We start from the raw sequence: 24,912 nt of genomic DNA on the forward strand, positions 1-24,912 counted from the left end.
GTTCATGGATACTTACTACGTTATTAAAAATAACTAACTAAAATTGAGCTATACTTGGATTAATAAGGAGAATGTGTCATTAATCAAGGGTTATGATTAATTTAGTCCTGTTCATCTGAGGACCAATGAAAAAATGACAGGCTCTGAGAACAGTATGGACCATGCTTGGCATTCTCGTGGAAAAGCAGGAGGGCCACTGTGGTTGGAGCACAGTGCAGGAAGGGGAGAGTAGCACTAGATGACATGGAGGGATGACTGAGGGCCAGATCGCATAGGGGCTTCAGGGCATGGTGATGACCTTGGACATTATTATAACTGAGATGGGAAGCCACCTGGAGTTTTAAGCAGGAGAGTTACATGATCTGACTTATGTTTTATGTTTTATTTTTTTTTAATGCTTACTTATTTTTGAGAGAGAGAGAGACGGACAGGGCACACACGAGCGGGGGAGGGGCAGAGAGAGGGAGACAGAGAATCCGAAGTGGGATCCGGGCTGACAGCAGACAACTGGATGTGTGTCATGTGTCAACTCATGAAAGGTGAGATCATGACCTGAGCCAAAGTCAGAAGCTTAATTGACTGAGCTACCCAGGCGCCCCATCTGAATTAGGTTTCAAAAGGTTCACCCTATCTGCTGTGTAAAAAGTAGACTGTAAGGTGGGGGCAGGCACAAGAGTGGAAGGAAGAAGGCAAACTAAGAAGCTAGTTTAGTAGTCAAGGTGAGAGATGATAGCAGATTTGACCAAGTCGCAGTGGTAGAGGTATGTGAGAAGTGATGATTTTGGATAAAGATATATATGTACTGTATATACATATGTATATATATGTTTTTAAATTTTTTAATGTTTATTTATTTTTGAGAGAAAGAGAGAGAGAGGCATGCAAGAGGGGGAGAGGCAGAAAAAAAGGGAGACAGAATCTGAGAGAGATTCAGGCTCCGAGCTGTCAGCACAGAGTCCGACGCAGGGCTCGAACCCACAAACCATGAGATCGTGACCTGAGCCGAAGTCAGACACCTAACCGACTGAGCCACCCAGGCGCCCCTATATATGTTTTTTAATGTAAGCTCTAGGTCCAATGTGGGGCTTAAACTCACGACCCTGAGATCAAGAGTTGCATGCTCTGCCAACTGAGCCAGTCAGTCTCCCCAGATTTTAGATATATTTTGAAAGTAAAGGTGATAGTATTTGCTGATGGACCAGATGTAGGGTGTGAGAGGGAGGACTTAGATGATTTTTGACCCAAGAAAATAGGTGGATGGAATTGCCATTTACTGAGGTGAGAAGACTGCAGATTGGGAGATGGGGACAGGAAGGGAGATGTACAGAGCCACAGAGATCAGAGTGGGTGGGATGAGGGGTGACTTGGGAGTCTGGGTCTTCTTACGGGACTGACGTAAGTGGAGATAGATGTTGTAATGAGAGCAGTCCCTGGTGGATTCAAGGTAGATAGTGATGGTGAGGTGGTAGGGAGCACTGGGTATCTGTGCTTCCACCTGACTCTTGTTGATAGAGGTGAGGAAGTGTGGGGAGGCTTGAAATTTGCCCCACTCTGGGCCCCCTTTTGAGTACTGTTGACAGTGGGTGAAAACCTCCAAGAAGTGTGGTTTTAGTCCCAGTGTATGAGTTTATTCTTGACTTCTGTGAGGGGCAGGGCTGTGTATAGGGTCCCCAGTGACCTCCTGGTGTGCAGTTGAGGATTTTTAAAAAAAGTTTATATATTTATTTTGGTGAGAGAGAACCAGCAGGGGAGGGGCAGAAAGAGAGATCTGAAGCGGGCTCTGCGCTGGCAGCAGAGAGCCCAATGCACTGCTTGAACCCATGAACCAGGAGATCATGACCTGAGTCAAAGTCGGATGTTTAATCATAGGAGCCACCCGGGCTCCTCAGTTGAGGACTTTTGAGGTTAAGATAAGTGTTAGAGCACAGGGCCCTGACCCCTCATAATGGGAGGCCAGTAGAAGTTCTGAAGAGCATTGGAGTTCTATGGGTCCGTCCTACCCTTCAATCCTCTTGTCACTGCCTGAATGACTATCAGAAGAGACTAGTTAAATAAATTATGGTACATACATACTGTGGAATGCTCTATAGCCATCAAAAGCAATGAAGTACTGTGTACCTATCATCTATAATCTGACATAGGAAAATCTCCAAGATATATTTCACCTATAAAGTAAAAAAAGCAAAAGCAAAATAGCATGCATAGTATGATCCTACCTATGTTTACCTATATGTGTAAACACAGCAAAAAATTTCTGGAATGATACACACACAAAACCATCACCAGTTATTACCTATGGGGACGGAAGGGAAGGAAGGCAAGAGCCCAGGAGGGTGGGGTGGGGCGGGGCAGGGCAGGGCAGGGCAAGGGGGAGGACTTGAACTGTTGTGATTTAGAGAGCACTACTTGGGTTCAAATCCAGATTCTGGTACTTCATAGCTTCATAATCTTGGGCGAGTTACTTAACCTCCTTTTTCTTTAGTTTCCTCATTTGTAAAATGGAAATAATAATAGTATTCATTTTATAAAGTCACTCTGAGAGTTAAATGAGTTAATATATGAAAGCACTTGCAACAGTGCCAGGCACAGGGTAAGTACTCAATAGGCGTTGCCTATTATTATTGTCATTATTGTCTGCCCCTCCCCTGCTCATGCTCTGTCTCTCAAAAATGAATAAATAAAAAAAAAATTAAAAAAAAAAGAGGTGAGTTATTTACTAAGACTGAAGGGGCTGCTGAGGAGTGGGAGTTCTGAGAATTCAGAGGTTTTGAAAGAATCATCGGAGACAATAAGAGTGGGCTGAAAGCAGGAAAGGATTCCCCAGGAATGCTGAGGGTCCATTTGTGATTGGAAACCACAAATTCAGAGCAGTACCAATTTATTCAACCATGTGCTTTTTCTCTTGCAGTGTTTAACAACTCTAGGGTGGAGGGGAAAGGCTGTGGACCAGATGCCAGGATCTTCAATGAATCAGTAAAGGTGTTGAGGTGTAACCAAATGGTATGAAACTTAGAGGAAGAATCAGGGTTTTTCACCTGAGGGTGAAGGAGGAATTATCTGGAAGTTGTAATGTGGTTGGAGGAGGATGCCCACCTCAGCTCCTGAGTCTGCGGTACACACATGTGTTGGTACAAATGGTTTTCACTTCAAAGGGCAGTAAGGGAAGCTCCATCCTCAGGGGAAAGCCATGAATATTCAGGGATGAGTTGGAGAGGATGGTAGGAGAATTTGTTAGTCATGGAATGGTGTTCTAGGAGCCACAGCAGAAGGACCTGAAGTTAAGGTGGAAATGAGAGATCAGGTAGAAAGCACAGAGGAATATGGGGAAAACAACACCGATATAGTAATTTAATAATAATAATAGGGGCACCTGGCTGCCTCAGTTGGTAGAGCATGGGACTATTGATCTCAGGGTCTTTTTTGTTTTTAAGTTCATTTTTGAGAGAGAGTGTGAGAGTGAAAGTGGGGGAGGGGCAGAGAGAGAGGGACACTGAGGATCTGAAGCAGGCTCCACGCTGACAGCAGAGAGTCTGATGCGGGGCTCAAACTCACAAACAGCGAGATCATGACCTGAACGGAAGTCAGACGCTTAACCCACTGAGCCATCCAGGTACCCCTTGATCTCAGGTTCTTGAGTTCAAGAAATGTGCTGGGTGTAGAGCTTACTTTAAAAAAATATTGACAATAATAACTAACAATGCTTTGCATGGATTAGCTCATTTTATCTTCACAGCAACCTCATCAAATAGAGCCTTTATTGTATAGATGAGAAGACAGACACAGTCTGTTCAAGTCACTTGCCCAAGGTCACAAAGCAAATAAGTTGAACTGGGTGCTTACATACATGACAGTGACAGAGGAAAACAAAGATGTGAATGAGGCATGGTGAGTTTGACTTATCACAAGTTTGGCAAGATCGTTAGTCCTAACACTCTTCTGATAAATAGGGGGCTCTCAGCTCTCTCCAATTTTCCTGTATTTGGCCCTGGAGGCAGGAGCTGCCATATTGGTGCGACTCTTAGGTGTGCCCTACCCTAGTGGGGGATCAAAGCCAGGCTGCAGAGAGCTCTAAGGTGTAAGGCTGAGAGGCAGTTTGTGGGGAAAATGACCTTAATGGAAGACATCACAGGCCGTAGATTTTTTTTAACGTTTTATTTATTTTTGAGAGACAGAGTGCAAGCGGGGGAGGGGCAGAGAGAGAGAGGGAGACACAGAATCCCAAGCAGGCTCCAGCTTCTGAGCTGTCTGCACAGAGCCCGACACGGGGTGAGATCATGACCTGAGCCGAAGTTGGATGCTTAATCGATTAAGCCACCCAGGGACCCTCATAGATTGTAGATTCTGAGAGATGTGAGACCCAGCAGGGGTCTGGCAGTGACCCAATTCTTTCTTGCAGTAAGAGCCACTTCTCCAGTGTTCCAAACTGTGGCCTAGCTCCTAAAGAACCCCCTCTTTACCGGCTGCTCTGAACGGTTTTGGTGCCAGACTCATCGCTTAAGGAAGCTTATGAAGAATGCGAGGCGGTCTTACCGCAAACTTCCCCTAGCACCATTTTAGAGCTTTGTGTCAAGGTGACCCTGTAAAATCCTTTCGTAAATTTAAGGGGGCAAATACCATTGCGAAGCATTTAATGTTTATTATGGCTAGGTCATTTGTTTTAGTGAAACGTGTGATATGATAGACTTGGGTTTTCTGTGTCTTATGCTGTATGTACGTTGAAGCACCTCATAAGTTGTGTGCAACATTCATGCACAAATTACAGCACAGAGAGCATGTTTGACTAAAACGTGAAAGTCCTTCATAAATACTTATTGCATGAATAAATGAAGTTCATTATTTTAATTTTTGAAGAGGTTTAGTATGAGGTATTCTTTTGTGACGTATTGTTATAGCAATGATTTATTTGAAGATAAGTCTTTTGTCAGGACCAAACCCCCAATTATATAGCCTTGGAAAAACAAAATCCACTTTATGATGATACCACTTACAACACAAAACCAAAAACACATTACAGTGAAAATTGGGTTCTCTTTATGTATCTGTGTAGGTGGGTCATGAATGAAGGTATTCATGCACATATACAGAACTAAATATCTCATTAATGCTAGTGACCTAATTTAGCATTTGTCATAATTCAGATTCAGTTTCTGTGATTATCAGAGTATATGAAAGTGGATTAAAATATATATGTACATATTGTACATGGGAATATATCTATTCCCATGGATATGATATTTGTCATAATTTGGATTGAGTATGAATAATTTTATAGAATTAAAAGCTATTATTCCTAGCACTGCAAATATTTAACTGTTTTTTTTTTTTTTTTTTTTTTTTTTTTTTTGCCAGCACAGAGCCCAATGCAGGGCTTGAACTCATGACCCTGAGATCAAGACCTGAGCTGAGATCAAGAGTTGGACACTTAACCAACTGAACCACCCAGGCGCCCCCACAATTCCCGTTTTAAAGACCTATGACAATTTCTCAGAGAAATAAAGCAACTTTCCCAAAGCCATAAAGCTAATAAATCTTGAAATATGTTTCACCTGTCTAAGAAAATAAACTGTATTTTTTTAAAGATTTTTAAGTAATCTCTACACCCAACGTGGGGTTTGAACCTACAACCCTGAAATCAAGAGTTGCATGCTCTACTGACTGAGCCAGCCAGGAGCCCCCAGTATGATCTTTTTTACACTCATCTCAAACCACTTAATACCTGTTTATTTCTGTTATAATGTATTTGTTGTTACATGGCAGGCTCCCAGGGTGATGTGCCAGGAGAGGAAAGCTATTTGGCAAGAAGCCTGACAGTGTAGCACCAACCACAGCTTGGGGTCTGGGCTTCAGTTTTACATGTTCATAAACTCAATATTCTAAATGTCATAGAGTTGATTGATGCCAAGAATGTGGAGTCACGCTAAGGAAGTTGACAAGAGACTGATGTATAAACCAAAATGACAGTTCATTAATTTACAAAGATGAACAATTGTTCATGAGGATTTGAAAATAGTGAATTCTTGCCAGGCAGGTCTTCATGAGAAGCTAAATTATAATTAGAAGATCGTTCTTACCATAGAATCCAGGAAAAGTGAGTTAGTTGTACAATTCAAATACATACGTTTGTTGTGATTGCTCTAAGTGCCTATCTCCCCAATATATACTATTTGCTCCCTGGAGACTGGTTTGTTTGTTTTACATGTGAGTGCAAATCCACTCCACCACCTGGGTGGTGTCTGTTTAGTTAGGTTTTGTATGTTTCTATAGTTTCTTGGCTATTTTTTTAAAAGTAGGCTTTATGCCCAATGTGGAGCTCAACACGGGGCTTGCACTTACAACCCTGAGATCAAGACCTGAGCTGAGATCTCCAGTCAGTCTGCTTAACCTCTGCTTAATTGACTGACCCACCCAGGCATCCCCTGATTCACTTTTTTTTTTTGAAGTTACACTAGTAAAACGTGTTTAACTGTTACCTCTCTCTCTTTTTAAATAAAGTTTATTTATTCATTTGGAGAGAGAGAGAGAGAGAGACAGATGGAAAGCAGGGGAGGAGCAGAGAGAGAGGGAGAGAATCCCAAGCAGACCCGGAGCTGTCAGCACAGAGCTCCACTCAGGGCTCAAGGCTCATCTCACCAATCGAGATCAAGACCTGAGCGGAAATCAAGAGTTTGTCGCTCAACTGACTGAGCCACCCAGGTGGCCCTAACTATTATCTCTTCAATCAGATTAGTCTGAGGGTGCCTGGGTTGCATAGTTAAGTCTCCCACTCTTTAAAAAAAAAAATTGTTTTATTATTTGTTGAGAGAGAGAGAGAGAGCGCAAGCATCAGTGGGGGAGGGACAGAGAGAGAGAGAGAGGGAGACACAGAATCTGAAGCAGGCTCCAGGATCCAAGCTGTCAGCACCGAGCCCGATGCGGGGCTCAAACTCAGGAGCCGTGAGATCATGACCTGAGAGGAAGGCAGACGCTCAACCGACTGAGCCACCCAAGCGCCCCAAGCGTCCCACTCTTAATTTGGGCTGAGGTCAGGATCTCAAAGTTCCTGGAACTGAATCACTCCCCCCAGCCCCGTCCCTGCGGGCTCTGTAACCACAGCGCAGAATCTGCCTGGGATTCTCTCTTTCCCTCTCCCTGCCCCTCCCCTGCTCATGTGCACATGTGCACATGCGTGCTTTCTCTTTCAAAATAAACATTAAAAAAATTAATCTTTTATTACTTGCCTAGAGACCATTTTATCGACAAGGAAATTACCTCCCTTGAGTTATAGCCCAATTTATAGGTATGGGGATGAGGCAGGGGACAACAACCGAATGAATAATTCTATGTGGTCACCTCACTATGGCTGGTAAGCGTGGCTGCCAGATTAAAATACAGGACGTCCAATTAAATTCAGATAACAAAGAAATTTTAAAAATATAAGTATGTCCCAAAAACGCATGAGGTGCAAAGTAAAAAAAACAAAAACAAAAACAAAAACCATTTCACTGTTTACCTGAAATTCAAAAATTGGATGTCCTGTATTTTTGTTTGCTAAACCTGGCAAGCCCATGAGTACATTAACAAGATGCCGTGAGGCTTGCCTGGGTTCCCGGTGGTCCGTAAGCACCGGTCCATTCGGTTGTTTCGGGGAATAAAAATCGTTCCCATTAAAGAAATTGCTTAGGTTAACAGCAGGTAGCAACCAAACACGGAACACTCTTGACCCTTTGAGGAACCCGTAACTGGCGCAACTGCCATAAATGCTGCCTTGGTTGACTTCCCCGCCCCCTTCATTCTTCTCTTCCTGCAACCAGAATGTTTGCTCTATCTCTTCTTCCCTTTCTAGTCCCGCCCTTCCAGCTCTCCTCTCTGGAGAGGAATCGGTAGCCTCAAAAGGGTCGGCAAAAATGCCGACGTGTTCAGAGGAGCGGAAGTAGTCACATTTCACTGAGAACCGTAAAGTGCGGCTGTCTGTCTCCCTTTCCGGATAACGACAACAGCCCTTGACTGCCAGTGCCAGCCTTCCTCGTGTGAAGGGACCTGCCGGACCCTTGCTAATTCAATTTTTCCCCCATTCCGGGCCCTCCCCTATCGTCGCCCCCTTCACCTTGGATCATGTTCAAGAAGTAAGGACATGCTGTGGGCTCCACTGGCTGCTCACAAAGTCGGTGGGGTGGGGGTGGGGAAGAGGGCGAGAGCAAAGATCCTCTTTCTCTCTCCCCCGCCCCTGCCATCCTTACTCACTAAGGTTTTCTAGAGTACTATGCTCTTACTCGCAACTTGCAACATTTAAGCTTTCCATCCCTAATCTTCAGTCGGGTTTTGATCCTCCCACCCTCGTTTTCTTTTTCCTTACTCCTCTTTTTCTTTTGCCTCCTCTCCCAGTCCTATCGCCATCCCTAGGGTTCTACCAATCACATCCTTGTACTGTGATTTAAGGGTATATCCTCTTTAGCTGAGAGGAGAGCCCTGCACTCACTGCCATATGTTTATTAGTTATGAACTGAATAAGGGAAGGCTTGACTTCCTGGGTCATGGGAGTGAAGGAGTCTGGGTGACAGGAAGCAAGCGGCCTGTCATGCCTATTGCCTAGCTGCCAGATTAACCTTGTCTTGAAAATAGCGTGATTGCCCCATAGGCTACTCAGTATAAGGAAGACAAAAATTCTTTGGGAACCTACTTAGTGGGTTTGCCTTCCAGATTTGGTAGACGCAAAAAGCAAAGGGGGAACATGGGCAAAGGAAGGTGGGTTTTGTGCATGACATTTTGAGCAAAAATAAATAGAAATCTTAGAAGTCATCGTCATCACTTAAAAAAAAAATCTCAGCAGATTACATAGCCTAGCAGAGGCTAATTCCCTAGGTTTTATTTGGGTTGGTCTTTTGTATCTCAATGCTCGAGGGTTTTTTGTTTTATTTTACTTTTTTTTGTTTCTGTTTTTGTTTTTGTTTTTTTGTACACAGGTTTTGTTATAGGTGGGAAACTGTTTCTTCCTGGGTAGAATTGAGTAGGGTTTTCCAGGAAGGGCATTTGTGTAGCTGATTACAGATTATAGTGTGAAATATGCCTCACATCCTCCCACCTGCCCCTCCCCTTTATTGTGTATACATGACAGTTTAATATTGTATTAAGACACTGGTTTTGTGCTGGACAGAATAAAAGGGAAATTATATTAAAACAATTTATTTCATAATTATTTTAGACATCTAAATACTTACTTGGGAATAGATGACTAATTAAAACAATATTTTTAGCTATTCTGATATTTTTGCTTAGAAATCCCCTTTTTTTTTTCCTTGCAAAAATCATTTGACAGATTTGATGAAAAAGAAAACGTGTCTAACTGCATCCAGTTGAAAACCTCAGTTATAAAGGGTATTAAGAACCAGTTGATAGAGCAATTTCCAGGTATTGAACCATGGCTTAATCAAATCATGCCTAAGAAAGATCCTGTCAAAATGGTTCGATGGTAAGTCTTTATTTATCTCTATGCACAGCTCAGAATAGCTTAATATTGTATGATTAGATTGCACTCATAAAAAATGGAATTATTGTCACATTAACCATTGGTAGATTAATTATAGGAGCAGATAAATAGAATAATTCTAAAACAATATTCGTATTGTCAAGTGTTTCTTCATGTTTGTGAAAAATGTGGCTTTGTGTACTGTTTGTTTTATTAAAGAGTTAAATGTTTTTATTCAGACTTGGATTTAATTTATTTCAGTTTGTACTATAAATATTTGTTTTATTGAATTATCTAATGATGAAATTAAAATAATAAAATGTGAAATAAAATTACAGTAGGTCAATTTTTTTTTTCTACTGGACTGGTATGGTAGATGAAACAATTTAAATAATGTTTTTTTTTGCCTGGATATTTAATGAAATTAAAAAGAGGCTGCTGTATCTTTGTATATATATGTTTCATATTTGTTATTATTTAAAGGATGTTTGGTATATTCATTTTTCTAAGAAAATATCTAACTTGGTACTTTGTGACATTTGTCTTACAGCCATGAACATATAGAAATCCTTACAGTAAATGGAGAATTACTGTTTTTTAGACAAAGAGAAGGGCCTTTTTATCCAACCCTAAGATTACTTCACAAATGTAAGTCTTGTTAGAAAATACATATTTGGGGATATAGAAAGATATAAGGGGAGTTGAAAGTGACTTCTGGTACTTATTTATTAATACTAGGTGATATGGGGTATAAAACTAAAATGAATCCCCGTCTTGTGGTAAATCTGAAAAATGCAAATTCTCTCATTATGCGGTCCAGAAAGGCCAAGAAAGAACATTCACTCATTCATTCAGCAAGTATGTTTTGAACTTCTACATGTCAGGTACTGAGCTAGGTACTGAGAATATGATGGGAAGCAAAGGCAGACATGGTCGCCGTCCTTATGAAGCTCACAGTCTAGTTGGAAGAATAGACAATTAGATCATTACATGAATGTTTATTCACAGACTGTGATAAGTGCTGTGAGCACTTCCCTTTTTTAAATTCGTATCTAGATATGCCTCATAGAGATTAACTCTATCTAAGGGAAAGCATTGGCTAATTGCGGTAGTCCCAGTTATTGTTAGTTGGGTGGCAAGTTCAGCTGTTGTGAAACAAAATAATGTTTGTTACATACCTACATTTGCACATTGTTAGATTGAGTACATTACAAAAGAAAATTCAAAGGAGATAAAATCCTGGTGCACAAGAGGTTTTCAACTGTGAAGTTAAAATTTCTGCTTTTCAAACCAGTGTCTTTCTGGCATTCTAGCCAAGAGGCAGAAAGAAGGGGAGTGACTGGAAGGCTGTGTAGGTGGTAGTGGTAACTTAATGAGTTTGGTTTTTGGTAAGATGAGATAAATTTTGAATTACATGGTGGAGCAGAGGTCTGGAGCAGTGAGGCAAATCTTAAAAGAGGTGAATCATTTTAGTATTTATAAAGAATTATTTACAATTACTTGACTAAGTATTGATTTCATCAGGTTAAAAAAGTACATTGGAGAGAAACTGAGTCCTGATGCAGTGGAAAAAGTTTAAAATGAAAATATTCTGGTGACGTTAATTCCTACTCAACTAAAAGAGGACAGAGACAAAGTACTCAAATGTATTGCATGAATCTAGATTAGATCCTGGTTTGAAAAGCAAAATTCAAGCCCTCCCCCTTCCCCCACAAAAAAGATAAAAAACACTTTCTTAGGGCTCTTGGGGGGAACTCTGAATATGGTTTGGCTATAAGACAATATTGTGGGACTATTGTTACAGTTTTAGGTATGATAATAGTATTGTGGTTATGTAGGAGAATGACTATTTTTAGGTGATATGTGCTTATTTATGGTGAAGCATTATGTTTGAAATTTCAAATGGTAGAGGACAAAATGTGTGTGCATAAATAGAGATAAAGCAAACAGAGCAAAGCGTTAATGAACAATTATTCAATCTCAGTGGGTGGTGTCCAAGTATTCATTGAACTATTCTTTGTTTTTCATTGTTTGATGTTTGTTTATTTTTGAGAGAGAGACACACACACATACACCACAGGCAGGGGAGGGGCAGAGAGAGAGAGAGAGAGGGAGACACAGAATCTGAAACAGGCTCCAGGCTCTGAGCTGTCAGCACAGAGCCCAACGCAGGGCTGAAACTCTGAAGGGCAAGATCATGACCTGAGCTGAAATTGGACACTCAACTGACTGAGCCACCCAGGCACCCCTTCATCAAACTATTCTTAATGGTTTTTCTGTATGTTAAGCATTTGCATAATAATTTGGAAGAGAAAGATGTTCCTATTTAATAATATTTTGCTGGGAACCGACCTTTTAGAACATCCTAAAGTTATTGATGTGCAAGAAGCAGGATAATATGGTGGTTAAAAGCATACTTGGAGTTAGGCAGACCTGGGTTCAATTTCCAGTGTGTGTCACTTTTGCCAGGCCACTTAAACAGGTCATCACTTGTTTAAACCTTATTTCCTTTTCTTTCTTTTTTTTTTTAAAGATTTTTTTTTTTATTTTTAAGTAATCTTTACACCCGACACAGGGCTTGAACTCACAACCCCAAGTTCAAGAATTGCATGGTCTACCCACTGAGCCAGCCAGGCACTCCTTAAGCTATATTTCCTCATCTTTTTAAAAAATGGATACATTGTATATCATATCTCCCAGGATTGTGAGGATTAAATGAGATTTGTGCATGCAATGCCTGGAACACAGTAATGGCTCAATATATGATAGCCATTGTAATGATGTAGTAATTGTTAAGTAACTGTCCACTGCTACTGTATATTATCATCATCATGCTCAAGATCATCATCATCATCATTATTATTAAAAGGCAGGTATTAACGAGGACGGAGAACTAGAAAACAAATTATGTTTGTTTCAGGTTTCTTTTTTTCAATAAGATGTTTAAATTAATATGTAGTCTTGGTAGAAAAAATACTTATTCTCTGAATAGTGGGAGGGCTAGTGGTAAGACATTAAAGTGAATAAATTTTACCAATTATTAATATTCCTAGAAAGCCCTGAGAGGTCTAAAAAATCCCCGCCGCCCCCCCCCCCCCGCCCCCGCCCAGCCATTGTTTTGAGTCTTTCAGGGATCCTTTAATCCTTAGATTATGACACACACACACACACACACACACACACACACACAAATAAATTTTTTGGGATTATAAAAGGAATTTGTGTTCATTCTAGAGAATTGGAAAGTGCAGAAATAAGATCACCTGTATTCCTATGACCTAGAGATAACCATGGTTAGTATGTTGGTGTACTTCCATCCAATTATTTCCTATATTGTGTATGTGTGTTTATATATTTTTTCCTTTTTTAAAAATATTTTTTCCTTTTAAATTGGGCTCTCCGTTAAATAGCTTTTAATTAATTGACTTTATTTTTTAGGACAGTTGTAAAATGGAGCAGAAAAAAGAGTTCCCATATACTTCCTACCACCCTTCCCTTATTATTCTTTGGTGTCATGCATTTGTTAAGACTGATGAACCAATATCGATTCATTATTATTAACCAAAGTCCATAGTTTACATTAGGGTTCATTCTTTGCATTGTACATTCGGTGGGTTTTACCAAATGCATAATGTTATGTATCCATTGTTACGGTATCACTATGATACTGTCATATGATAGTATCATAGTATAATTTATTGTCCTAAGAGTCCTCTGCTCCACTTATTTGTCCCTTCCTGCTTTTTCTCCTCTCACTCCCTAGCAACCACTGATCTCTTTGGTATTTTTTTTATTTTACTTTTTCCTCTTAACATTATATTATGAACATTTCCCAGAGTAATACAGATTTTCCAAAAGTATTGTTCTATTATATACGTACTATAGACATACCTTAAGTCATTTATCTCTTCATTGTTGGACATTGAGGTTGATTCCAGTTTATTTTTATTGTAAATAATAGTGCTGCAATGATTATATTTCTGCCTAAATATATTGTATATCTCTAATGTTTTCTTAGGATAAAGTCCTAGAAAGAGAATTACCAAGTCAAAGAGTATGAACCTTTTCAAGGCTGTTGATACATGTTGCCACGTAGTCCTAAAGAAAAGTTGTGCTCCATTATAAGCCTTCTAGCAGTGTATGAAAATGCCAGTTTTCCTAAACTCTTGCAAGCACTGGGAATTACTTTTGTTAAAAATATTTATCAACTTGATAAATGAAGGATGGTGTTTCAGTTTTATTTTGCATTTTTCAGAATACTGTAAGTTTGGGAAATATTTGCTCATGTCCTTTGCCTTTTTCTGTTGAGTCACTAGTCTCATTAATTTATGTGATGTATTTCTTTTCTTCTAGATCCTTTTATCCTGCCACACCAGCAGGTTGATAAAGGAGCCATCAAATTTGTTCTCAGTGGAGCAAATATCATGTGTCCAGGCTTAACTTCTCCTGGAGCTCAACTTTACCCTGCTGCAGTAGATACAGTTGTTGTATCCTTCCCAGGCTATAACTGCTGAAAAATGTATTCACAGTATTTTTGTCATTACTGGAAGATCTATCACCCAAGAGAAGATTAGGTGTACTTTTCTGGAGGTTACCGCTACTGTTGTCTCATGACTTTCTTGTTACATTTCAAGATGTGGGAAAAAACATCATTTCAGCCTTTCTTGTTGCGTTTCAATGTGTGGGAAATAACATCATTTCTATGTCCCATCTTAGAAGTTAAATGGGAACAAGTAATAAGAAGTCCCAGCTGCATTCTGGCCCAGTTACTGCCCAATGTTATCAGACTCAGGACACAGTATAAAACTTGATTATTTTTTAAAATGTTTATTTATTTGTTTTGAGAGAGAGTGTGTGTGTGTACAAGTAGGGGAGGGGCAGGGAGAGAGGGAGAGAGAGAATTCCAAGCCGGTCCCATGCTGTTAGCACAGAGCCCGATGCGGGGCTCAAACCCACGAACTGTGAGATCATGACCTGAGCTGAAATCAAGGGTTGGATACTTAACTGACTGAGCCACCAGGCACCCCTGAAACTCTAGATTATTAATGGAGAGGCTATATATGATATGATTGGATCACTTCTTTAGACATCAGCTTGCTACTTTAAAAATTTTTTTAAATGTTTATTTATTTTTGAGAGAGAGAGAGAGAGCGTTAGCAGGGGAGGGGCAGGGAGAGAGGGAGACACAGAATCTGAAGCAGGGTCCGGGCTCTGAGCTGTCAGCACAGAGTCCGACGTGGGGCTCAAACTCACAAACCGCAAGATCATGACCTGAGCCAAAGTGGGATGTTTAACTGATTGAGCCACCCAGGCGCCCCCATCAGCTTGCTACTTTTATAGTTGGCTTATCCATATACACTGGAGTAAAAGCACTCAAAAGGGAAAATAGCTTAGGCACCAGGTAGAGTGTTAGAAGTGGGTAGTGGGAAATACTGACAATCCCCAACTTTTATATTACAGATCATTTTTAAGTTGGATGTTTGGGCCTCAGAACATATTTTCTCAAAGAGAAATGTTAAAGTTTCAGATAGTCCTTAAAACTCATGATGTAACTGAGTAATTTTGCATAATTTTCATTTCTACAGTGGTGTTTAGCTATATTCTAGATCAAATAGGTTTTTGTTAACTAGTCTGGAGAGGAGGAGATCTTCTCTTTTGTCATAGATAAAGGGGCCATTTGCCTCAGGTTGAGAAAATACTTGGTAGGTATAGGGAAATCACTGTAGAGTGGGAAGGCCATTGGAGTGGGTTTAAGAGTGTGTCCTGTACTTGAAGGAGACTGTCTAGTCTCCTGACACTGCCCAGTGTCCTCTGTTGTGGCAGTTATGTTTAAGGAGTAGATTGTATAAGGTGTATGTTGGTACCTTAGGAACAGCTTGTGTCGACAGAGATACTGGTCACATAATAGGTGCTCAAATATTTTTGGAACGCTGAGTCTATGAATTGAAAATGAGATGGAGAAAAGTATTCTGTGAGGACAGGTTTTCTTTTTAATGTTTCTGACTTTTCTAAGTGTTGTAGGTTTATAGTTCTGGAGATTCTCTTAAATGGAAGAATTTTCAAGTGCCTAACCTTTGCTTTTAAAGTAATTTTTATTTTGAAATAATTACAGACTTTTAGACAGTTGCAAAACTAGTGCAGGGAGATACTGTGTACCCTAGGAATTTTGCTTTGTAAAATATGTACTGCAATGTGTAACATTCTAAATGCTTCAAATGATAACAAGGAACATTTTGGTTGTTCTAGAAAGGTTGAAACATACACTGGGTTCTTACAGATAGACTGGGGGTATAAATATTATTTTAATGTGTCCATGGGGCACCTGGGTGGCTCAGTCGGTTAAGCATCCGACTTCAGCTCAGGTCACAATCTCGCGGTCCGTGAGTTCGAGCCCCGCGTCGGGCTCTGTGCTGACTGCTCAGAGCCTGGAGCCTGCTTCCGATTCTGTGTCTCCCTCTCTCTGTGCCCCTCCCCCGTTCATGCTCTGTCTCTCTCTGTCTCAAAAATAAATAAACATTAAAAAAAAATTAAAAAAAAGTGTCCATTACATAAAACCTCCATTCATTGATTACAACATTAGAACAAACCGTGTTTATTTATTTCACAGTTTTTAATATTTACATGAAAGAAATTTTATCTTTTTTGCAGGTCTTATTTTGGTTTTGTTGGCATTGGGTTATGGTATTAACATTTAACTTAAAAACCAAGAATGATTATTAGATTCACTCATTTAGCATTTATTGAATATTTACAATGTGCCCACAGACTCTGCTAGGTCCCTGCCCTCAATTGAGTTGATGGTCTGGGTGAGGATATAAGATGGGTTCAAAGTGGCTTAACTAGTAACGTGATCATTGTTTGATACCCCCTCTCCAAGGCATTTTGATAGTTTTCTTAGCTGTGTGTTTTCAGGCAATCATGGCAGAAGGAAAACAGCATGCTCTGTGTGTTGGAGTCATGAAGATGTCTGCAGAAGATATGTAAGTCTCACATTAGGCCCCCTTGGCTTTTGAGAAAGGGTAACCTATGCGGGAAGCATCAGAATTACAGGTGAAATTTGCTGTCATTCATCTCACATCTTACAAATACTTAAGCACAGAAGCCTCGTTTCTGATTTTTCCTGACACTTCGGAAGCCATCGAAACCTATTTTGTCTCCAGGATTGCATTCTTTCTTAAGCACTCTGAAAAGAACTGGGTGCCAACACAGCTGTTTTATATGTATGTGTGTGGTATTTTAGGAACTTACAAAATTTTTTTTTGTTTGCGAGAGAAGGTATACACGCACGCGCTTGCGTGTGGATGCAGGAGTAGGGACAGAAGGAGAGGGAGAGAGAGAATCCCAAGCAGGCTCCATGCCCAGCGCGGAGCCTGATGCTGCCTCATCTCACACCATGAGGTCATGACCTGAGTCGAAATCAAGAGTCAGATGCTTAACTGAGTGAGCCCCACAGGTGCCCCAGGAACTTTTTATTCAGTATGACTTAAATTTTTAATTGGGGGGAAGAATGTTGTGCTACTAATTTTTAAAACCGTGACACAGTTCAGCACCACATGGTATTTATCTTCTATTTTGACCTAGTAGTATAGATTATTAAGGAAGTATTAAAGATATTTACCAAAATGTAGTCAATATATTGAAAAACTTGGAACTCATTTGACGACCAAATTAATCCTGTTAATTTTGTTGCACAGTCAATTACAACACTCTGATGTTCTCCTGGTATGGTGACATAATTACTTTGTTTCTATAAGGCCCACTAGTTAGATCACTAGAATCATTTTAAGACAGGAACTGCAGCAGAGTAATGTCATTTAATGTAGTCAATAACGTTAATGTAATAAATAAATTCCCTGCATGGGGCTCAATAATTGCAAAATAGCAATGCACTCAGAATTATATTTACCATAAGTAAGCCTATAAAAATTCATAACAATATGTTTATGTGCTTTTCTCCTTCCACAGTGAGAAAGTCAACAAAGGAATTGGCATTGAAAATATCCATTATTTAAATGATGGGCTGTGGCATATGAAGACATATAAATGAGCCTCAGAAAGAATGCACATGGCTAAATATGGATATTGTGCTGTATCTGTGTTTGTGTCTGTGTGTGACAGCACGAAGACAGTACCTCTGTGGTTATGCTGAATAAATTCAACAGATGCTAAAATTCTGTTAGCTTCAAAAATTATTTTAATTTTTCTTAAAGTCCAGTTAAAATTGGGTAGCAAACTTGGACATTAAGAGGTATCTGGTAAGTAATCAAACTCAGACAACTTAATGTCCTTTCTTATGCCAATAATGTAAAATTGAAGGGCAGGACTTGGTACATGAACTTGCCGACCTCCCAGAGAATCTGGCTACTTAATGGGGCTGGAAGCTGGACTGGGAATTTTCTCCTATTACCCTAGAAATGCCTCTTCTCTTTTGTTTGTGTTTTTTGTTTGTTTGGTTGTCATTTTTAAACTTTTCATTATGGAAAATTCCAAGCATATATAAAAGTACGTGGGGAATAGTAGTATAATGGACCTTTTCTGTATCCACCACCCAGCTGCAATTCGTGGCAAATCTTACTTCATCTATATCTCATTTACTCCTTCCCCACCCCACTCCCTGATTATTTTGAAGCAAATCCCAGATATCTCATTTTATCCACAGTAACTTAAATATGTATCTTTAAAAGCTAAATTTTTTTAAAAACATCATTACACCTAAAATATCGTTATCACACCCCAAAAAAGAACTATTTCTTAATATGATCAAATATCTTGTTTAAATATGTGACAAATGAACTTGATTGCCTCTCTTTTTCATTTTTTTAACCATTGGTTTGCTTGAAATTGGTACCAGACAAGGTCCATATATTGCATTTAGTTGTTATTTATTTAAGTCTCTTAATCTAGAAGGTCTCCCTTTGTATTTTCCCTTTAAATTAATTATTGAAGGAATCTGGTTGTTTTGTCTTACAGAGTTTTCTCCCACATTCTGGATTTTGTTGATTGTATCGCTGTAAAGTAATTTAACTTGTTTTTATGTCCCCTGTATGACCTGTACACAGATAGGCTTGAAGAGATTCAGGTTCAATTTATTTAGCGCCCTGGCCTGAAGCTGGGTAAACTCATACTACACAGATGCCCAGAACTTCCAGATTTGGGTCCTTACTGTATTCCCCCAAAGAGCGTGTATGTCCTATCCTAAGTGGCATATGAAGGCCATGGACTTATTTCAGTAAGAACAGTAAGCTCTTTTGGGAGTTAAAGGAGCAGTTATGAATTTACATAGTGACAATAGGCATTTCTTCCTAATAACCTCGCTGTTGTAGTGTCTCAGCCATTTTCATTTGGTTGTTTACAAATATGTGACATGTGGTTTTATTTTTCAGATGGATACAGACATTTACAAGATTGTGGTGACCTGTGTTACAGTTAGAAGTTGGTGAGAAAGGTGAGGGTGGATAGTAAAAAGAGGGAGACCATTTGGCTGGCTGTTGTAGCTGGGCCTCCCAAGATACAACATAGGTGAAGGTTGTAGATCCACGGTCTGACCCTCAGACTGAGAAACCATCTCCCACTAAATGAAACTTGTAAGACTTGGAGATTCCCACATTAGAATGTAAATGTGTTCATCTATAGTGCTAAGTCTGCTTAGGGTAAACAATTAGGAAACTGGAAGTTTCTTGATGAACTTGGATAAGAGTAAAGGAAGGTTGAAAATTTGGGGGAGTATTTCATCTGGGCTGGGGTAAGGCTTAGAGAATTTTTCTTGCTTCATCATTAATTACAATGCTTATGTCTGCCAAAATCTTTCCTAGCCCATAGAGGTGCCCTGATATTTTACTTTCTATAGCCTTTTGAAGTTCTTTGTAGAATATTTGCTTTTGTTATGACAGTTATATCCTACAAGTTTCCGTATTGTTACATTTTCCTATTTATTCCTGGTGTATAAAAGTGTAAATAGTCTCCTCAGTAGCCCATTTATAAATCCTCTTTCCGGGTATGTTTCTTCAGCAGGTCTCATGTTATGCTGACTTACTGGTTTCAAAGTCAGATGTCTTTCCATTTGAGGGATGAGACGCCCTATTTGAGGCCTGTAGCACCTGGTGTTCTTAAGAAGAAAATATCTGAGTCACTGATGTCAAAACCGAACTTTGAACCTTTATTGTTGGTACTAAGTTAGTGTTAATTGACCAAGATTGCCTATGGAGTGTTGGCAATGAAAACAAAGCACTCGCATATTAGAGAAGTTAAAACCTTTAATTGCCTGGTTTCTGAAATAATTTATCCTTGTTTCTAACCACTGTTAACAGTGGGTGTACGGAACACTTTAAAAATATTTAACATCATCATCTGTGCTTGTTTTTCCTACTATGCTGAGGTACAGTGACTGTGTTGCCTTGGTGATGTGGACTAAATATGTATGTTTTCTCCTTCCCCTGGGTCTGAGGCCTCAGGTCATGGTGTTAATCAGGGGTGTCACTCTACACTGGGAGCCTGATCAGTTTGTAAGCATAAGGTCGCGCAGGAAAGCTAATTCAAAGAGGTTAAACTAGCATATCAGCCTCTTTGTGCTGCGTTTAAAGGAAACTTAGTTTACCCACATTCCTGAGATTACAAATACAGGGAGAGCCTGTTTTCTCTCAGGCAATGTGTCTTCGGTTCATTTTTAGTTTCCAAATTAATTTTGTGTCAAGCCAGCCTACAATCTTGCCATTTCTGTGTATATGACATCCTTAGTCAGCCAAGGTCAGTTCAGCTCAATGGACATTTATTGAATATTTCCTAGCTTCTAGGTGACGTGACACAAAGATGAATAATACACAGGTGGCCCTTGCCCTTAAGGAGCTTCCAGTCTAGTGGGTAAATTGACATTTAAGAAAACCTGGGTAATGGTTACAGCCCAATACCAATTTATAAAGCCACTGGGAAGTTACTAATACTTTTCCAATTTCAGTCACTAAAATTTGCAAATTACACATGAGCTAAATATAAAAATATTGCTTAGATTGTATCCAATGTGAGAAGGTTAAAAAAATCCAGATGTCTTGGAGTTGCAAGGATTGAGCATTCCAACTCAAAGGTTGTCCCATTGTGCAATAATATAAAGGCCTGTTCAGCCCTCTTCTAGCAGACTATTATAGTTGTTTGGTGGTGTTTTGTTGGCAGCTGGATTTTTCCTTTTCTTGTTCTTTTTTTTTTTTGTGTGAATGTTCTGGACCCAAAACAGGCAGCTGGATTTATCCCAGGGGTAGTCATGAACATTTCCAATTTGAGATTTGATAGTCCCCAAACAGAAGGTCATATGGCATTTGTCAAATAATGATTATATCTAGCCAAGTTCCTCCTCTGCATACAAATCAGCTACTGAGGATACAGTATTTCTAAGCATAGTGCTTCAGAAGATAAAAGAATGGCAAATGACTCAATTTGCAGATGTGTTTCATTACAGTAAAATATTTCACTTTTTTGTTGTGAGAATATTAATCATGTAGCAATTATATATTAATGGGAATATGAAATGAATGTATACGCAAACAAAATATAGTAAATATTTTTAACTTTGTTTATCTAGGTTCCTTAATTTTGAGAATATGTCTCTCAAGGCTCTTCAGGAGACTCAAAATGTTCCAATTTCTAAAGGAGTATCCACTAAACCTGATTTATAATGAAAGGAAAAAAATGAAAATGCATGCATCCTGTGTCACTATAACCATCACTTCTGAGGTCTCAAGCAATCAGAAGCTTACTCAAGCTATAACCTGTAAGAATTAGGCCACTGAAATATATTTGGAAAGCCCTTCAGAACACTTGTGTTTAGTATGTTGTTAATTGTATTTAGATTAAATATAATTGTATTCTTAATATCTCAGTCTCTCAGCAACAGTTCCTAAAGAAATCCTGTCTTTCAACATGGAGACTGATGCGTGTAAATGTATATTTTGCATTATGTTTTTATACTTTTGTATGTATACTTTATTATGCTTTTTGTAGCAGGTAAAAGAATGACTACCTATAATGAACTATAACACTACTTTGTTTCATATTATATTAAAACTAATTAAGTACTTGTAAAGGACTGGAACTCCATCAGAACAGGAATGAATGACTGTGATTGAGAACCAGTTTTTAAATCTATATTGACACTATTAGACAGGTAGGTTGGTTGGGTTGATTGGTTGATTGGTTTAAAAGGTTGGCCTCTTGGAGAATATAATTTATGTATGGATAAATATACAGGAGATGATTTGCTGGAATTCTCCTGGTAATATCATGTTCATTAGAACAGGTCATGGGGAGGAAAAATAGATGAAAACATCCAAACTAATTAGTACTATTAATATTTGCCTCTTGGAGTGAAAAATGAAAGGACACCAAATTTTATCCTTGAATACTTTGAGAAATAAAAGATTAATTAGTGAAATAATTTCTAATTAAGGGGTGCCTGGGTGGCTTAGTCAGTTGGGCGTCTGACTCTTGATTTTGGCTCAGGTCATGGTCCCAGGGTCATGTGATTGAGCCCTACGTTGGGCTCTGTGCTGAGCATGGAGCCTGCTTAAGATTTTTTGTCTCTCTCTCTCCCCCCCCACCCCCCGCCTCCCCCCCCCCTCTCTCTCTCTTCCCCTTCCCCACTCACGTGTGTGCACTCTCTAAAATTAAAAAATTTTTTTTCTAATTAAAACCCCAGTTGTTGGGGCGCCTGGGTGGCTCAGTCGGTTAAGCGTCTGACTTCAGCTCAGGTCATGATCTCATGGTTTGTGAGTTCAAGCCCCACATCAGGCGCTGTGCTGACAGCTCAGAGCCTGGAGCCTGCTTCAGATTCTGTCTCATTCTCTCTGCCCCTCCCCGACTTGTGCCCTGTCTCTATCAAAAATAAATAAATGTAAAAACAAACAAACAAAAAAACCCAGTTGTTAAAGAATGACATGCCTCACTCTAATTAAATGGGTTATCCTATACATTTTAAAATTTCATTTTAAAAGTAAAACAAATCACGATTTCTACATCATATTTTTTATTGCTCTTCTTGTTCCATTCTTCAATTTTAAAGTACTTTAATTTCAGCCAATATGTAATAGAGGGGACTTTTGGGGTATAATCATTCACTCCCTTCAGGTTCATTGTAAGTGTTCCCAGAACTCTGTCATAGGAAGAAATAACTCTAAATTGAAAAGTTACAAAGATTAATTTTCTTTCCTTCTAATTTTAATGTTTTATCACAGGACTTGATTGTGAGTGATAACTATGAACTTTCATTTAATCTCCTATGATGAAATAAGTAATTTCTTCTGACTGTCACAAGCATATGAGCAAAAGACCGTTTTAAGCAATAAATCATGTAAGCGCTTGCTTGGAGGAAGTTCCATTTCTCCAAACATACTCCTTGAAAACAAATCAAATTCAGTTCCCTTTTTGCCTCAGGGAAAGCCATACTGGGGAGACTTTTGAGGTCGGGCAATCTGTTTTTATTCTTTCCACTTTTCTATTTCAAAAGGAGACTTTCTGTCTTTGTCGCCAAATGCTGGGGTTGTCCTAGGCTGATGCATGATAAAGCCCCCCCAGGCTTGGAAATTTGCAAACCAGTGAGATGATTTTGTGATGAAACTGCATGTTGGATTGATACTACCTGTGATTGAGCTTAAATTTGAGACAACTTTTAAAAGGAGCTGTGCACTTTCTATCAGGGCTTGAAATGTCTGTTTCTACACACTGATGTCTTAATAATTTTTAGTTTCTCATGATCTGATTTTGTATGCACTTCTTGGTCTGGGTACTGTTTTCATCAGGTCAAAAGCTGCCCCATTCAGAATTCACTTTGTAAAGCCAAACTTCACTGTTCATTTAAACATCTGGACTAGGTTGGACAGGATGAGGAGGATGGGAGGAGAGTCCTTTTTGCCCTGTAGGCTCTGGAAGGTTTCTTAGAGAGTTGGTTTATCTAGGATTAGGAAAAAGTATGCTTTTGCATGACTAAGATCTTTCTGAAGTTTGCTTGTGTAAGCATTTTAGATTTCAGAAAGTTCAGCCTGAAATGTATGTGAATATAGAGTAGAAACAGTTTCATTTAGTGGGATAATGGCTGTCTCTAACTCATCAAATTAATTTCTCCTAAATAGCTTTCAAAAAGCCCAGGATTAGAAAATATTTGTCAATGGCAGTGCTTTATTCTGTTTTAAAAATAGTAGGTCTAAAATCTAGTAAAATGTGGATACTTAGCCCTGTACTTATTTTATGTTGTGATTTACAAGGTACAAATTTAATATTTTGTAAAATGTTTTGAAAGAAGTCGACAAAGTAACTCCCCTTTCTTGCCCCCAAATGCGGAAGTCTGAGAGAAGAAGGCACATGGCCTCATGAGCTTCTGGGTGTTGTCAAACCCAATTTTCTCCCAACTACCAAATGCCCAGTTACATTTACTGGGGATGCAGGAGTCCCACTTAAGCAGTGGTTTTTGCCAATATAAAGAGAAACATCTTGATTAAAGTCTGAAGAGATAGGAACCATACTGATTTGGGCAGTTTTGGCTCTAATGTCTAATTTGCTGTGAAAGGGGAACTCACTCTCAGTTAATGTTCTTAAAAGCAACTTCTGAATTTCTCCTGAAAACATATTGACTTTATAAAAAAAGCTGTTTGAGGAAGAGCTGTTTTATTGCATGGCACAGATTAGATGTACAGATGTTATCTTAAAACTTAATTAAGGAGTTCCCTTAGAATTTGCATATTCAATACCAGCTATTATTCACATCAACATTTTAATATTTTACCATCTAGGTATTTAATAAAAAGGATTGATCCATATTTAGCTGTGTGAAGTGCTAGTTAATTTGTTCAAATGGCTAAGAGGGAAAGGTAAATAACATTCCCTGGTGCCTACTATATGCACAAGCTCTACTTGCAGTATCTTGCTTAATCTTTATGATGATTCTGTGAGGTAGATTTGAATTCTCATTTTACAAATGAGGAAACTAAGGCACCTGAAGATACATAACTAATAAATGACAGAATTGGGATTTGAACCTACGACTGCCTCACTGCAAACCCTGTCTTGCAGAAAGTCTCCCCTCACGTTTCATAAAATGTTAACCTCAGCCCACAGTCGTAACCCCATCTTTGTTTATGGGTTATTGGAGAGGAGTGTAAATTGGCCTGGCCTCTGTTCCACAGTGGGGAAAATATGGGTAGGATTTGAAGGTGAGAAGAATGGGTTGCTTACACAGTGTCTTATCTGTGCTTCTGAGGGAATTTCTCTTTCCCCCTCATCAGCGGGGTATGTGGGGGAGAACCCTCTGAAATTGTGGACTCAGTCCTGAGGACTGAACTTTTTCTATTAGTCACCTTCAAGCCATGTGATTTGTGACCATTTAAAGGTTAGGCCATTTAGGAGCCTTTGCGGATCTTTTTAGAAAAGGATATAATGGGGAGGGTTAGTCACGTGGGGGAGATTATGTGCAAAGGCAGGGCTAGCAGCTGCTT

At 39.3% G+C, this 24,912-nt stretch overlaps 1 protein-coding gene and 1 long non-coding RNA gene across 5 annotated transcripts in view; both read left to right on the forward strand.

Annotated features, from left to right (window-relative positions):
* LOC107179059 overlaps window positions 1-3,192 on the forward strand; it is a 38,736-nt gene extending 35,544 nt beyond the window's left edge. The window contains exon 3 of the long non-coding RNA XR_006213378.1: window positions 2,909-3,192. This is a non-coding gene — a long non-coding RNA (uncharacterized LOC107179059). The remainder of the gene's footprint in view (window positions 1-2,908) is intronic.
* Window positions 3,193-7,867: 4,675 nt separating this feature from the next.
* Window positions 7,868-21,868, forward strand: MCTS1 (MCTS1 re-initiation and release factor). Of its 4 annotated transcripts, XR_006213510.1 has the most exons (8): window positions 7,868-8,102; window positions 9,293-9,445; window positions 9,993-10,090; window positions 13,796-13,929; window positions 16,355-16,422; window positions 17,408-17,697; window positions 18,826-18,887; window positions 21,012-21,868. XR_006213510.1 is itself a non-coding variant. In XM_007076238.3 (6 exons), the coding sequence occupies exons 1-6, from the start codon at window positions 8,092-8,094 to the stop codon at window positions 17,487-17,489; spliced, it is 546 nt and encodes a 181-aa protein (XP_007076300.1). In that variant the 5' UTR covers window positions 7,868-8,091; the 3' UTR covers window positions 17,490-21,868. The 4 variants fall into 4 exon arrangements, 1 of the variants encoding a protein (XP_007076300.1); XR_006213508.1 differs by having other exon boundaries at window positions 17,408-18,887; XR_006213509.1 differs by having other exon boundaries at window positions 18,826-21,868.
* The last annotated feature ends 3,044 nt before the right edge of the window (window positions 21,869-24,912 follow it).

The sequence above is a fragment of the Panthera tigris genome, chromosome X (assembly GCF_018350195.1).
Source record: "Panthera tigris isolate Pti1 chromosome X, P.tigris_Pti1_mat1.1, whole genome shotgun sequence".
Classification (NCBI taxonomy): domain Eukaryota; kingdom Metazoa; phylum Chordata; class Mammalia; order Carnivora; family Felidae; genus Panthera; species Panthera tigris.